The sequence below is a fragment of the Lissotriton vulgaris genome, chromosome 9 (genome assembly GCF_964263255.1).
Source record: "Lissotriton vulgaris chromosome 9, aLisVul1.2, whole genome shotgun sequence".
NCBI lineage: Eukaryota > Metazoa > Chordata > Amphibia > Caudata > Salamandridae > Lissotriton > Lissotriton vulgaris.
In genome coordinates this window covers 140,817,933-140,833,646 of record NC_141697.1, presented here as the reverse complement: position 1 = coordinate 140,833,646, position 15,714 = coordinate 140,817,933, and the positions used below count along the sequence as shown (strand labels likewise).

Here is a 15,714-nt window from a genome sequence, read left to right as displayed (position 1 = left end):
ATTCATTAACAAAGAAGGCCTTGTGAGCTGCCGTACTGAAGTGGCCCACTCAGCATTCTCTTTTGCTTTGCAAGGACAATCTCCCAACTGAACTGAAAGGCAAATATGTCCCTTACATGTAGGGAGTGATTGTCCTGTGTGCCAGAGGTTTTTGAATTTGACCATTTTGCATCACTAGACCAACCTGCATTTCCAGAATGGCAACATAAGTCCTGGGGAAAAAAAACAATGAGACAGATATTCTCTCCTAATTAGGGTTGGGTGAATGTCATTAACCTAGTGGTAGTGGCGAAATGGTGGACAGACCCCTAGATCAAATGTTTCTGCCAGCTGAGCCCGCCGAGGCTCAGTGGAAATAGAGTGGTTCCCTTCAGGCACATGTGGCCGGGGAATCACAAGTTTGGCAGGATCAGGCTATGTTGATTTTTGGTGGATGCCCCCCATCTGCCAAACTCTAAATTGCCCTGTTAGTCAATTTTTCTGGAAGTCATTCCATGGCAAGGTTAAATGCTAAATGTGGCAAGGGTCCCTCGAAGATGTCTATAAAGAGTGTGGGCTCCCACAGAAACATTCAGTTTTGACGCCAAAAGCTCCAAGTAGAACAAAGTTGAATTTTGTTCCCATCAAAGTCAATTTGCTGATGGGAAGACTTTGCTGTCTTGACGTTGCCCAAAGTCCTATTTACTGGAGATAGTGACTTTTTTTGGTTCTCAGAAATCTGCAGCAGGGCAAGGAAGGGGGCTGCGCTGACAAGAGCTATATAGGGTCAGATACTTCATGCAGAAGTCCTATAGTAACGTTAATCATCTTTGGAGAAAAGTTCTGCGTAGCCAAACTGGCAAATCTTAGCTAGCAAGGCCTGCCCATCTTGTGGACCTCTTGTGGTGTGCCTCTTTCCTCCACAGACCAGAAAAGGACAACGTCCAACTTTTTGAATACACTGGCAAACTGAGTCCTGGCCTCTCTCACAGCTCCCAGACCTGTAGAGTAGGCTGCTAGTGCCCAGGCTTCTCTCCAGTTCTGTCCACTGCAAACTGAACAGTTGGCTTTCCCACCTAGGTTGGAGCTCTTGGCAGATAGGTGCAGACAGAATTTCTTCTGAGTTTTCGGTTGGCCCTAGAGTTGCCATTTTAATCCTATGCACTAGCTACTAATTTGGGAAAAGCATGACTTAATCCCGCCTTAGTTTCCACAATTAGCCATCCCATGTTTGCCATAGTTCAATGCTTTCCTCTCTACAAACTATCTCAACAATCTTTGGTCTGGCTCCAGTGTCCAGGGCTTCTACTTTTTTCCTAGGCCCTGCCCAGTGAAAATCAATGTTCCCCAATTTTGAGTGCACTGGGACAGATGCCGCCCCAAAAAGAGTTGAGATGAATGTCATACTTGAGTCACTGAGTCATTGGCCTCTCCCACTTGACGTGTTACTGCAGGGTTTAAGCTGCAGTCAGCCAGGCAACAATGGTGAACCTGGAGCCTTCTTTTTCTCTTCACACATGTGGGTGATAAAATAGTAGCTGACATGTGACCTTTACCTTTCATACCAGTGGTACGCTACCTGCACCAACTTACTTTGACCATACTGAAAAAGTTAAATAACACAACTCAGTGTTTCACCCAATTTACATAATGCTAAGGAACACAGACTGTGAGATTCCATGGCAGCCTCTCAGTGCTCAGATCAATAAATCCAGCAACAACCAATCACAAACAGGGAGAACCACCTAAAAATAAGTGTTCTCTCATTTCCGAAATGACATTTGATCACTCAACTCAAACATAACTCAACAGGTATAAGTACTGATTACAGGTGGAATCCAACAATGATCTGAGATGACTATTTGCTGTATTTCATCAAATCACATTTCCCTTATTTTAAGAAATTTAGGCTACCTATGTCCTTTATTTACACTGAGACAGCTCTGATTGATCCACATTTTGATAATTTGTAATCCTTATTTCCCATTAAATATCTTTTTATTTAAACTTGCCTCTTTATTTCATTTGGCTGTCCTTTTATTGTAAATTGTAAAACACATACTCTACATACACTTTCTACTAGCGTACAGCCTTGCTGATCCAGCTAAATTACCAAAGCTAAGATGGAGGAACCTTCAGGGAAACCCGGTTTGCCTTGGTGCAGAACACCTCTGGGCATGGCCCACTTCAGGTTACAACACCATTCACAATCTAATCTAATCTGCAACCTACGGCATCCCAACAATAAAGGAACATTGCATACTGCACCTTTCCATGGCACAAACTCTTTGGTGCCTATATAGTTCTTGTGCAGGTACAATCCCCGGGTGAAGTTGTAGCTCTCGCCAGCCATGAACCGGGACTTGAAGACATCCTCGTAGAGCCGCATGAAGATCCCATCTGGCTGGTCAACCTGCGTTTTCAGCCTTGTGCAATGTCGAAAGTGCTTTTTCCGTGAGTCATCTACAGAATCAAAGTATAGACATAATTGGCGTAGTCAAATCTTTTTAATCAATAAATACTAACCAATACTGCAGAGTCTTAAATAATGTATCGTGAACTGAAAATCAACAGGAGACCAGGTTGTCAAATGAATATGAAGCAGAACTCCCTCTCGCCTTTCCCTCTCCTAATGCCAGAAGGGGTGCATGGAAACTATAAGAGCGGGCTGTTGGCCTCATTGCTCCAAATGCAATATGGGACTTAATCGTTTTTATTTCGTTTGTTTGTTTTTGAATAATAATCACAGCATCAGCTGACTGCTTCTAAGTACATTTTTGAGGAGAAAAAGTTACAATTTGGGGATTATGGTAACAAAATCAACCCAGTACAGTATGAAAATACCATTAATGTCTGAAGAGAGGCAAAATACAGACACATCTCCCCTGAGTCTGACTGGAAGTCTTAACATGTCCTAACAAGAGGGTCTGCATTTGGTGACAATAAAAGATAGTATTGTCCAAACTAGGGAAATAACTGATTTTTTTGCAAAGGACCCCATAAACTGGTTTGGACAGACAATGGTTTATAGATGGCTTAAATGAGCAGAGAAAGCATTTGACTGTGGCAAACAGCACTTTAACTCTTGAAAAAATGAGAGGGACCCTTTGTAATCCAAAGGACTAGGGTTCGATCTATTAAAGTAACAGTATATCCTTCGGTCGGCAAATACTGAGAAAACGTACTCATTCACCCACCTAAATCACACACATTCCATCATGGGGAATACAGTACCAATTGGAAAAGCAGTGTGCCAGTACACAAGAGAAATATTAGAAATGTTATAAATGTATTAAAAACATATAAAACAATTGTAGCAAGTAAAAAAAAACATTTAATCATACATAGCATATTTTGTTCAAAATCAAAAAACATCACACTATAAATAAACAAATGAACAGATTCAATAACAAAGACAATTCGGATGGGAGTATTGAAATACACTACACATTGTCATAAAGGGACCATATCCCAATAAAGTAACGTTGGGGCTTGACCCTGATGTACGAAAAGACAATCAATATCCAGTGTGGCAGCCCATTATGGTACTAGTGTGGTACTAGTGTGTCCACACGTTTCGATGGTATTCTCTTGATTTAAACCATCTTTATCATGACTAAAGACATTACTCTCTGATGAGATCTTTGAAAGTTGCTTGATCAAGGTGCAAAACTCACCTCTATTCTGAAGCTCCTTGTCGAATATATTTTTAAAAACCTTGCATAAGGATCAATGGGAAATGCAGATTTGAACAACAGCCGGCCTTTCTGTCCTTCTTTTGTCATGGATGAACTGAAGATTCATTGGGTGTGTTACTTGGCAGAGAGCAAAAGTACAGAACTAACTAGTGGAGCTCATTTTCACAGGAAACAATTGCATTCATCTAGTCTATTCCAACAATAAAGATAGCACAGTGGTTTATACAGTGGTGGGAAAAGAGTAACACAACGGGTCTCCCCTACTCACTTCCATGCGCCTTGTAATGAGCAATAATGAACAGTTGGGAAACCTCTCCACTGTGATGGCTGTCCACTAGTTTGTGGTCCACCACTGCACTGGAAGCAAAGTAAGAACCACCAATATATTTAAGTTTTTTATCCCAGACATCTTAAGATAGAAGGAAGACAGGCTATCTCCTACACTCAAGGCATTCAAGAGAAGTATAAAACTAGATTTGAACTTCTGTCTAACTTTGCTGTTAACATTGCCAACCTGGCTAAGGCTTCTCTTGAGTTACTTTCGGCAGAGGGTTTTTCTTAGGATACAACTTAGGGGCCACTATTTTGAGTGGAGCGGAAAAAGCGTACTGGGGAAGATAATGTCCACCAGGACCTGACGGTGTATGCTGTATACTGAAAGCAAAAGTCTCCACATGAAGGGAAAAGGTGTCTCCTGCCTAAGAATAGTTAAGAGCGCACAGCGTCTCTAAATGGCTACAAATGGATCTCTAGTACAGGGAGCCGAATTAAAAACGCAACTAGCCTTCAAGATAATTACCTTATAGGCACGTTCAAGGGTAAATGATACAAAAATGAACTTAATAAGTTCAAGGTATAACAATTTCAGAAAATGTAATGCATTTTTTACTTGTTTTTGATGTACATGAAAATTGCAAAACAATTAACAATAGCATACATGTATTCATCCCAAACACATTCAGATGAGAACAAGTAGACATATGACTCCCCCAACAGGATAGACTGCAGCAAAACAATTAAAACATCCTCAAACAAGTTGCATCAAAACACAACCTAAACAATCAGGCACACCATAACCCCATTCATACTACTGACTCACTAACAGTCGTACATTTAAAAGACTTGCATACGTAAAGGGAAAGGGACCTTGAAATTGAATGAAAAGCGATGTGTTATCATGCACAGTTATTAAAAAAGAATCCAAGAGGAGTGACTCAGTGTGACATAGAAAATCGAGAGGGTAGTTGGAATGAGATAAACCTCTATTAATCATGAAACATCATATACAATTTATAATCAGTTTTAGAGACATGAGTTTTAAATCTCTATTAATCGTGAACATTCATATAGAAGTAGTGTGGCTCACTGGTTAGAGGCGGCAGACCCGAGAGCAGAGGACGGCCCGGGACCAGGGTTCGATTCCCGGCGCGGCAGGGTCGTGGACCAGGGTCAGCGGACTCGATAATTCTCTCGCCTCGGTGCCCACTCTGATCAGCGATCACACTCGGCAACTCTGGGCATCAGCTTGCCTCATCTTCACTAACGGCCCCACCAGACCGCCGGGGATGCCTGGTCTCACCCTGGAGATACCCATTAAGGGACCATCTCTCAGGGAAGCCAGGAAGGGTTTCGCAGCGGTCGAAGCGCCTTGGGACCCTACGGGTAAGTAGTGCGCTATATAAATGCCTATACATTTACATATACAATTTATAATCAGTTTTAAAGACATGAATTGTGCGTTAGAATCCTAAGTTCTTTATAGTTCTTTTGATTGTACCACTATGTGGTTCCCGTCAAGCGCGGTGTGTGTGCTGTATACCCCACTCCCCAGGGACAGGCTTTCATTTTAGCCGCAGTATGCTCCCTTACCTATGGCTTTAATGGCGTCTTGTAGTGAATTGATCCAGCTCACGCCTGAAGTGGCCATCCTTGCCCAGATTTCATCGAGACTGGCCGCGAGGATACTGCTCCACACACCTGTTGAGAGTAGGATTCAGACACAATGCGTCACTAGTGCTCTAGCTTGTCTTTCAAGATTTCACATACCCCATACAGTCCTAATGTGCACAGGTTCAAAGACAAGTGAAACAGTAGAAATTATAGATCTGAAGCATCAAAACGAAAATAAAAACATGTTTTGATGCCTAAGGCGAGCAGCAGGAATCTTACCTGTGAACCAGTATGAAGCCTTTTGTGTGTTTCACCACAGCTTTCCACCCTTCTTTCATGGTACAGTTTAAGGAAGCCCCACACTGAAGCTCAGCCAATCAGGGCTTGTTTTGCCCCTGTTGGGGAAGCTAATACTTCCAAATACACAATCATACTTATTTTATTCCACGAAGCATGGCAAGCAAGGGTACCAAGGGCCCTGTGCAAGCAGGGGAAACACCACCCAGATCCAGCCTTGGTAATAAAACATACCTATATCTGTGTGCACTAGGCACTGCCCACTTCCGGCGCTAATGCACCTTCTGTACTATTGATAGCCATGCCTATCCCAGGAGCTAATATTGAGAGTACAGTCTGGGTTTGTTTATCTGATGCTCTGAAGAACAAGTGCAGAAAAAGCTTTTCGGGCGTTCTTCTTAACTTCTGCATTGCAGAGAAAGCAGCATGGCGCGTGGTTTGACAAGGTTTGTTAGAAGTAGCCTCTTCAATCTCAGTGTGAACTAAGTGACATTATCTTCAACTTAGGGACAGGTTAGAGGGGAGATGCTGAAGATTTCTTATGAAGCAACATTTTAAGTCTTAACACTGAATATCATATGCTATGCTGCCTCTAAGTCTATATTGTTAACTAGCAAATAAAGTCAAATCAGAATACTGTGCTATGATACTGTTTCAATGCTCGTGTCAAAGGCACACTAAGGAATTACCCGTTGGTCATTCTTCCCCCACAACGCTATCCGTACATTACATTTAAAAATAAGAGCTTTAAGGAGCAGACTGATTGGTTGCTTGTGATGTGGAGGAATCTGTGGCTGGCAGTGGCATGTCCTACAGAGCCCTACATGCGACTCACCCTGTCCAGCCTTGGCAGCCACTAGAGATTGCTAATAGCTAATATTTTTGCTGAAGATTTCAATTCATTATTTTTTGTTTTAACTTTACAAATGGCCAGAGTAAGTATGCATGAGACACTCGAGAACATAGGAGGAGGGAGGAGAATGCATTTGTTTTTTGTAGCTTGTTTCCTTTCCAGAGAGCATCAAAGCCCTAGGACTTGGTGCCACAGAAGAAGATGAGGAACCTGAGCCTATGACTACCATCAGGTTTAGCCGAACAGATGAGATTTAGGATATTTCTAAAGCTGAGCATGATTTGCCATGGAGTAGGAGAAAAAGAAAGAGTATTCTAGACTTGAGGGCCCTGGACTGAGAAAAGCCCTGCCACCACAATGAGCGTGCCAAAATCAAGCAAAGGCAAAACAATAATGATCCTCGGCATTGGAGCTAGAGCCCATGGTCATAACTAGAAAGACAAGAAACAGCATGTGCCCAAACCTAAATGGTGCCATGAGCCAAGCACAGAATCATAAAAAGCATGACTTGCTTAAACCGAAGTCTGTGAATCTTGCGACATCACTTCGAAATGTAGTCAAAGGTTGGCAGATCGAAGACCAGTCTCACTGATAAATTCTGGATCAGCAGCAGTTTAACAACGTTATAGATGGAAAGACACAGATAGCAAGCATTTACATAGTTCTGCCAGGAATAACTGAAGGCCATATCCAATGGTTCTTGAAGGAAAATGCATGAATTCTTCTCAGGAGGTGAAGTTGTGAAGGACAGGCTGAGACAATAGCCTTCATCTACTGAGCAAAGCAAATGTTGTTCTGGGAGGAAAGTTGTGCATTTTTCAGTTTCTGGTCTGGCACCGACAGGGGATCCTCCTTGGCTGGCCCAAGCGGGTAGCTGCTAGGACAGTCAGGTCCTAACATCAACTTTTAGCTTCAGAAGATGAGCACACATCCATGCCTTGATTGCTGATAGACAACCCCAGATCTTTTAAAAAGTGTTAAAAGATCAATGTTAATCTGGTGGATATGTAAAATAATCTAAGAGTAGAAAGCACATGAAAGAGACAAGATCCCAAAAATCTGGATTATCTGTACATGAGGCTGCACGTAAATGTTCATTAACCCCTTCCATGCTGATGACGAGCTCAGCTCGTCATCAGCCACGGTGCTCATGTGCTGATGACGAGCTGAGCTCGTCATGGCCATTAGAACGCTTGCATGCTTGGATAATTCCCCCGACTTGCTGAGCGTTCTGAGGAAACGGGTGTGGCCATGACGAGCTGAGCTCGTCATGAGCACAGGGGCACTGTAGCTCATGACGAGCTGAGCTCGTCATGAGCACCGGGGCGTTGTGCGCGCCCCCAGCACAGCAGGAAAATTACCCCAGCAGCCAAGGGTTTAAGGGTGAGAACATAGACAACCACTGGGAGACTCCTCAGATGACAAGAGAAAGAGAAAGCAACTGGGAGAGGTCAGAGAGGAAGGAGGTTTTCCTGGTTATTGCAGTTTCCTTCAGGGCAGGGGCTGTCATAAAATGGTCCACTGTATCAATGGTAACAAAAAGATCTGAAAGAACAATAGGATGTCCAAAATCCTGGACCAACTTCAACTCCACCACAGCATCAATGTCGACTCCGTTCCCAAGCATGCCCGGGTAAAAGCCCACCTGGGGGTAATTGAGGAAATCCAAAGACATATCGAAAGCCAGAGGGCTCAAGTGTTTTTGCTAATTTTGGTCACTGGTGGGTGCGGAGGTACAGGACAAGAGTTATCTACCTTACTTGCATCTAAGTTGAATTTCTTGAAGAAGAGCCTAATAAGGCCCTATTCTCACAGCAATGAGACAATGCTGGGAGCAAAGGACAATGATGGCCTGCAGAATGGTGGAAGACAATGCTTGAACAATTGACACAGCAAATATCGCTTGAGATTCACTTCACCTGTGACCAAAAAGACTATCCCAGCAGGCAAAAAAGAGAATAAGACCTCACGTAGACCTTTAGCAGATGGACAGCTTCCAAAAACAAATTAACCAAATAATTGCAAAAGGTCTGAGCGGATGGAATGGTGGCACTAACACTATCAGAGATGGAATAGCCTCTAAAAAGTCACACAAGTTTGCTTGTGTGGTTAAAAGCATAGGAAATCTGGTGAAGTAAATGTAATCTAAAACTGGAATTTATTGCTGCCTTGGTTATCCATAAGTGAAATAAGCCACCATATACGCTCAGCTTGGTGAGAGAATTTTTGGACTGCATTGAAATCAGGACTAACCCGGTGATTCTGACATTTGGAAGAGGCACAGGTGGGTGATCATGCTGCTCTGAGTAGTCATATGCTGAGTTGAGAGCAAAAGTAAAATCATGAATAATGGAGTTCAAGTTTTACCTGATCAAAGTAAAGAAAACTAGATGCACACTGAAAGAGTAGCGATGACTAGGTGGACCACGAAATAATCAATGCAGAAAGGAATCTGTATGTCCACAGCTTGTGCTAGCCCCAGCAGAGCAAATACAGGATACAGAGAGAGGCAGTCTTCATTAACCCTGGGAAAAGCATTACGCTACGCTCGCGTAGTTTGCGCAGTTTGTGCAACTTCGCACTACGCGAACTGCACTTATAGCACAGTGCAAACATGCGTAGCGGTCATTTTTTGATTGCTCGCGGTCCTCAACGTCAAGTTGGCGACCGTAAGCAAGCAAAATTACATCCTCGCAAGACTTTTTCCTTGTTCGTGATCAGCAACATCAAGTTGCCGATCGCGAGCATGGAAAATAAACCTCCCGGCGAGATTTTCATCGTGGGGAGGTCAGGTTTCTCATTGCGAGTGGTTGTGCATACTCGCGACTTCTCGCGATGAGAAACTACCAGTCCGCTTTGAGAAAGCTGCAGCTCGAGTAAAAATCTACTTGAGCAGCAGAAAAGTACAGCTCGCACTGTGCAAGATGCCGTTTTCATTGATTGCACAGTGCCGGATGCTTGTCCGCACTGTGCAGTCATTGAAAACGACATCTTGCACAGTGCGAACATGCTACTACGCAGTTCGCGTAGTGGTACGCGTAGCTCGCGTAGTGCGAAGTGCACTTTGCGTAACTACGTGTAGCGCTACTTTGTGAACTACGCCCACCCCTAGTCTTCATGGCTCACATTTTGAACAGTCAGGGAGAGCCTGAAGAAAGAGGTATGTAGGAGAGTAGGATCTGCTTACTATGGTTACCCCCACTTTTTGCTGTGTTTCACTGGTTTATCGACTTTAGTCTGGCTGTGGCCCTGCTAATCAGGACCACAGCCTAGCTGTTCTCTCTCTAAATTGATTGCATGTACATTAGGTACACTCCAGATTGGTTACTGGGTTACCCTTGTGAGTCCCTAGTATATGGTACCTTAAGTACCAAGGACATAGGTACCCCAGAGGCCTACCAGGGGCTGAAGCATGTATTATGCCACCCCTTGGAAGCCTTCCAAAATGGCACCACAGGTCTGGACTTGCAGCCTGGATAAGGTGGTGCTTAAGCACCCCTTACTGAGATATAGTATACCTATATCTACCATTTAAAACAGACACATATTAACCTATAAGTCACTCCTATGGCAGGCCTTGACAATCCAGAAGGCAGAGTGCTTGGTTTTGTGTGAGAGGGTGCCCTAGCATGAGCTGAGCCCCTCTTCAGATTCGGAATCCCTTCCTTATAGCTGTTCTGTGATATGGCCATACCATATACTCTTAAGTGCATTATAATCCTCGCGGTTAATGCTAACTTTGGTTTGGCTTTATCAAAACATGTCGTGTTTGGTGTCAAACACTTTGGAATACTACCCCCCCTGCGCCGTATCATTCCACCCTTCTAGAGGGAGAAGACATGCACACACTTACTTTCCTGGTAATAGTTTAAAGGAGCCCCAGCATCACAAAATGAATGATGCTGTCACAGACATGAGTCTGACCTTCTCCTGCTGGACGAAACTCCGGCAGGCGAGGCCTGGACAAAAGCTTTCCTGTCCAGGGAGGTGCTAGCACCTCCCCAGACAGGCTTTAGTTTGATGTATTGGGGCAGGGTGGGTTGCATTCAGTGAATGCTTTTCAGACACTGCCTGGGGCACACAAGGTGTCCCATACAGTTCCCAGTTCAAACCGGTTGCTAGGGCACTAAGCCTCAGCTCTGGTGCGAAACTGGACATAGGGGAAGGGGTGTAACCACCGCCTCCCCAGGTTCTCCCATAGGTTGGACTTTAGAGTTAGTCAATCCCCTAAACTTGATATAAGTATAGGAACCCAGTCCCTAGGACTTTAGATTACCCTGGACGAAACTCTGAAACAGAAGTCTTAGACCTTCGACATTCCATATTGACTGGAAGACGGAAGAAATCTCCCTTGGGGAACCCAGTCCCTAGAACTTTAGATTACCCTGGACGAAACTCTGAAACAGAAGTCTTGGACCTTCGACATTCCATATTGACTGGAAGACGGAAGAAATCTCCCTTGGGGTCAAGGAGTGACTCCCCTGTTCAAACAGGCACCAAAGAAGCATCTTGCCGGGTTGCATTTTCGAGGCTTCCGCTGGAACCCGAAGAATCTGTGCCACAGGACATGGACTTCCAGATATCTCCGAGGCTGACAGGAGTCCCCAGCGAAGCTGGGACCTGTAGCTATCACAAGATATGTGGGACTGGAACTCCTAGACATCCTGCACATTTGCTAGTGCATCAACTTCCTGAGCTTTCCTGAAGTTGTGCATTGGGCTACTTGTAGTCCAAGCCCTGAGCACCTTTTGCATCGAAGACTGTGGGCCTACACTCCACGAGTGTTCCGTGGGCTCGCTTTCAGCATTTCCGCTTGAGGCAATTTTGCGATCCCTAGTCCGTTGGCTAGTGGGTCCCCACAAAGGAATCTACTTTGTTTCTTGGGTTTTCCTGGTTGCTTCAGGCGTGCCCTGACTCTCCTCCAAAGGTTGAGTCCCTGAGACCTTGCTGGTCTGCACCAAATCCAATCTTTTCATCTTGCGTGCGTTGCTGTTGACAAGGCTTGTTGGGTCCAATCCGGATACCAACACTGCAGCACTTGACGTCCTTCGTGGGACAGCTCGAATCCAGCTTCTGGTCATCGTCGACGCCTCCTGGACCTCGTGGCTGAAGAGTCAAGCTTCACCTAATTCACTTGAAAGCACCTGACATCGGCTGGCATCCTCTTGTCGCCATCCTGGTCACTGGCTAGTGGCCCAGACTCTGTCCCCTCTGCTTTCAGGTTCTTCAGATTCCTGATCCACCCTTGGATCCATCCGGACACTTTTCTCCTGGTCACCTGCAGCACTTCTTTGCAGCTCCATTGGAAACGACGTTGAAACCCGACACGAAAAGACACCTATGCACTTTTCACCTAGCACTGCTCTAACCTTCCAACTCTACCACATGCTCACTTTCAGCGCAGGGACACGCCGGAGAGCGTAACTAAGCGCTTTATAAAATTCCAAAATAAATAAATATATTAGTAATTAAACAATAAGCAGCAATTTCTTCAAATGACTGCAAACACACCACACAGAAAGAAAGACAGGGAACAGATTAAAATCAGCAGCGTGTCAATAGGGATGGGTGGGTGGAAGAACCTGAGCAATTTACTGTGTGAGTGCATGTGGGGTGAGAGTGGATAAGTGATGAGAGTGTAGATGATGGTGAGGAGGTAAATGGTGGTGAGAGTAGATGTGGAGAGTAGAGTAGATGTGGGGTGACTGTGCAGCACCTGGTGAGTGTAAACCAATCCTTTTTATTTTGTGATCTTGGATTATTTGTCACTTATCTCACATTGTTGGCTTCTGCAAACTTGAATTCACACCTAAATTAATTGCCTTTGACTCGGCTACTAAAGTTAGTATGGAGTCCTGCATGAGACGAAAAGCAATTGGAATGTTATCCTTCAAATATCTTCCCTCACTCAATGTTTTCCTCATCACAGCTACTCATTCAAATAAGGTTGCATTGGTTGTTATAGAAATCATTGTAGACTTTGCCATCCATCCCTTTAACCGCATCGCTGCGGCGGCTTTTCCCGCTGTGTGAGGCAAATTACGAAAAGCAGCGTTACATGGCGAGCTCAGCTCGTCATCCGCACATGACCACCGTGGCTGATGATGAGCTGAGCTCGTCATCAGCAGCGAAGGGGTTAATATGCCAGATCAAGGGATGTGCACACTAGGAGGTTGCTGTTAGTCGCAGTGCAAAGACAACGAAAGAGCTCTGAAAATCATCAACCTTAATAACTAATCCACATTGAAATGAATAAACAAGAAGCCCTACCTTGAAGGTAGCAGATTCTGGGCTCCGGTCGTCGATGAATCAGGTGCCCCATAAAGAACTCACTGCCAAAATCTTCTGTGCGTATGAAGGCCCCATATTTTCGGAAACCAACTTCATGGGGCGTGAACTCGCACCACTCTGCAGGTAGAGTTCAGAAATATAGCTACAGTTATAGGCAACATTGTAATAAGGTTGGATACAGCTTTCTCCATATGAAGAGGTCACCCAGTGAATAACGTCACAATAAATCTTAAAACCCAAGCAGACCTCATCAAGGAACGTTGTAGAATGTCTATTGTTGGTGATTGTTAGAGATGAAGCCCTAAATGAGAATTGTTTTGTTTACCCACTGGATGGTCCATTTAATAGAAAAATAATCCTAGCATGAAATATTTCAATGTTATCAAGCAGTATAAAAAAAAGTATGATATCAATAACAGCATAAGTTCGTACTCCACAAATGTAATCAGCTAATAGACAATCCTAGAAAAAGAAATATAAGAAAGGGTTGGCAAACAGGAAGTCATCTGCTCTGTGAGTACAAGGGACTCAAATAAGTACAGTTTTAAGTCATCTTTTGAAACCATATGTCATACATCACACTGTGTACCTGCAAATTCACTACCACTTATGTTGGACCTCACGTTGATGCTGGCATAGACCGGGTAGGGGTTCTGGGCCAACTGGACTGACTCCTGTTGCTGTGACAGTTTGCAGGGGTTTTCCTGGGGAAAGAGAATGAATTGGCACTGTTATACACTGAAGCAGATGATCTGGAAGAAATTAAAGGGAAGGCTGTAGGATACATTATGAATGTAATCACCACCTCAATGGGCTGCATATGTGTGCATTTATTCTACATTTTTTATAGCACTGCTTTACTTGGGGGTGTCAATGTACATTATAGAGGAAAAGAAAATTAATCTTCAGAGTAAGTCTCAAGTTAGAGTTGAACAGTACAGAAAATGATAATGAACAGGTTTAACCTAGCCAACCATGATTAGATTAACTTGATAAACAATGAAACTCCCAACGCTCACATCATAGAGTATTCAGTATAGTCACAGTGCTGGGACAATAAGCAAAATAATCCCATTTTAGCAGTAAAATAGAACTATGAGGTCTGTTTTAATGTAATTTTGGTAGCATAGCTCACAAGGAAAACCAGTGGACATGGCTTCCTCTCTGAATCCTACTCTGACTTTAGCAGGAAAGATGTGTGTCTTTTGTCCAATAACGGGCCTTTGGAGTTCCGGACATTGGTCCACATTTGAATGATATAGCCAAATATGGTTCCACTACAATGACATATAAGCCAGTCAGGCACAACTACTGTACTGCAATACTAAACTCTGGTCTTGCTCTTTATGTTTGTATACCTTGCTTGCGAGTGGGCATAATAAACTGTGAATTGTACAATAGCAGTGAATCATGGCCATAGGCTCACTTGTATGGGGCATTTATTGCCAGGATGATAAGATTGGATTATCATGGAAACCTAGGCTGCGGTAGAATTTGCAAAATGTATCATACCTTGATAATCAATTTCTGCAGCATCTTAAACTCTGATGGGAGGGTTGGTTGGGTCCCAGTGAGGATTAGTGAGATGCCCTGATGGCCCCTAGGAAGCCTAGGTATAGATCCAGCACAATTTATATCACATGGTATGGTCCTGCACTGTGATTACAAATTACTGGCCATGGTGACCCGGAATCTACCGGACATCCTTGAGTGGGAGGTTCCCCATTTACTCCCTGCTTCTATTACTTGGTTTGTTTGAGGGTCTTGAAGCCATGAGAGCTGAGCAATCATACATGGGTACGGCCCTCCTGGTTGCCAAGCGCGATAGCGCTGCTCCCACCCTAGCAGGCTGGCGGAAGGGGGTCGTCTGGTGTGTGCAGCAGTAACAAATGACCTATAAGGCAAGAGGCTGTCCCCACAAACACGATGGGTATGGGGGAAGTGGTTATGTCACCAATTGTAATTGGGGTCTCCAATTGTGATTGAGGTAGCAAGCTGGATGGTGCTTTCTCTAATTATGATCTACGGCTCGAGTCGCTGCTTTGTGCAATTGTTGCTTCTTCTTCTGTACTGTGATACATGTGTCAATTCTTCCCTTTAACCACTGATTGTGGTTTAAAATCAATAACATGTGTTTATCATAGAAAGATTGGATTAACATTTTACGAATCATTAACTCTTCAGACCAGAGATACTGTTTGAACCCATTTAAAATGTTGTCAAAATAGGATGACATGGGGCTCCTCCATACTCGAAGTGAAGATAATCCTTGGTAGATCTTAAAGAGAATGTTTACCTCCTACACCTGAACCTGTCCCTAAACACAACCAATCTGTCGATCATAGCCCTCTTTTCCTACAGCAAAGACCTCCGTTCGAATAATGTTTATTTAAAGCCTCCAAAATTGAGGCTATAGGAGGTAAAAGACTTGTAGCTAAATACAAAAGCATTCTGGAGAGAGAATAAAAACAAGGGGAATTGTAGGATTGTGGTCAAATTGTTGTAGGGGATTGGTTACAGACAGGCCCTCTAGAAAACATAGCAGGCTATTTATGTTCTCTTACATATTTAAAATCAAGATCCAGCTAATAGATCACCGGATGTAAATCTATAACAGAGTAACACCACAGAATTTGTCATATATATATATGCCCATCCCAGTCAACAAATAATCACCAAAGAAGGCATGTAAGTTGGAGAAACAAA

General features: G+C 43.7%; 1 protein-coding gene across 1 annotated transcript in view; it reads right to left on the bottom strand.

The window, feature by feature from the left end:
- Positions 1 to 15,714, bottom strand: part of PLA2G4F (phospholipase A2 group IVF) — a 299,483-nt gene that overhangs the window by 55,032 nt on the left and 228,737 nt on the right. The window contains exons 14-17 of the mRNA XM_086937219.1: positions 13,598 to 13,712; positions 12,988 to 13,125; positions 5,547 to 5,654; positions 2,248 to 2,442 (exon numbers count right to left, since the gene is read on the bottom strand). Of these exons, the coding sequence (XP_086793345.1) occupies positions 2,248 to 2,442; positions 5,547 to 5,654; positions 12,988 to 13,125; positions 13,598 to 13,712 (556 nt within the window). The remainder of the gene's footprint in view (positions 1 to 2,247; positions 2,443 to 5,546; positions 5,655 to 12,987; positions 13,126 to 13,597; positions 13,713 to 15,714) is intronic.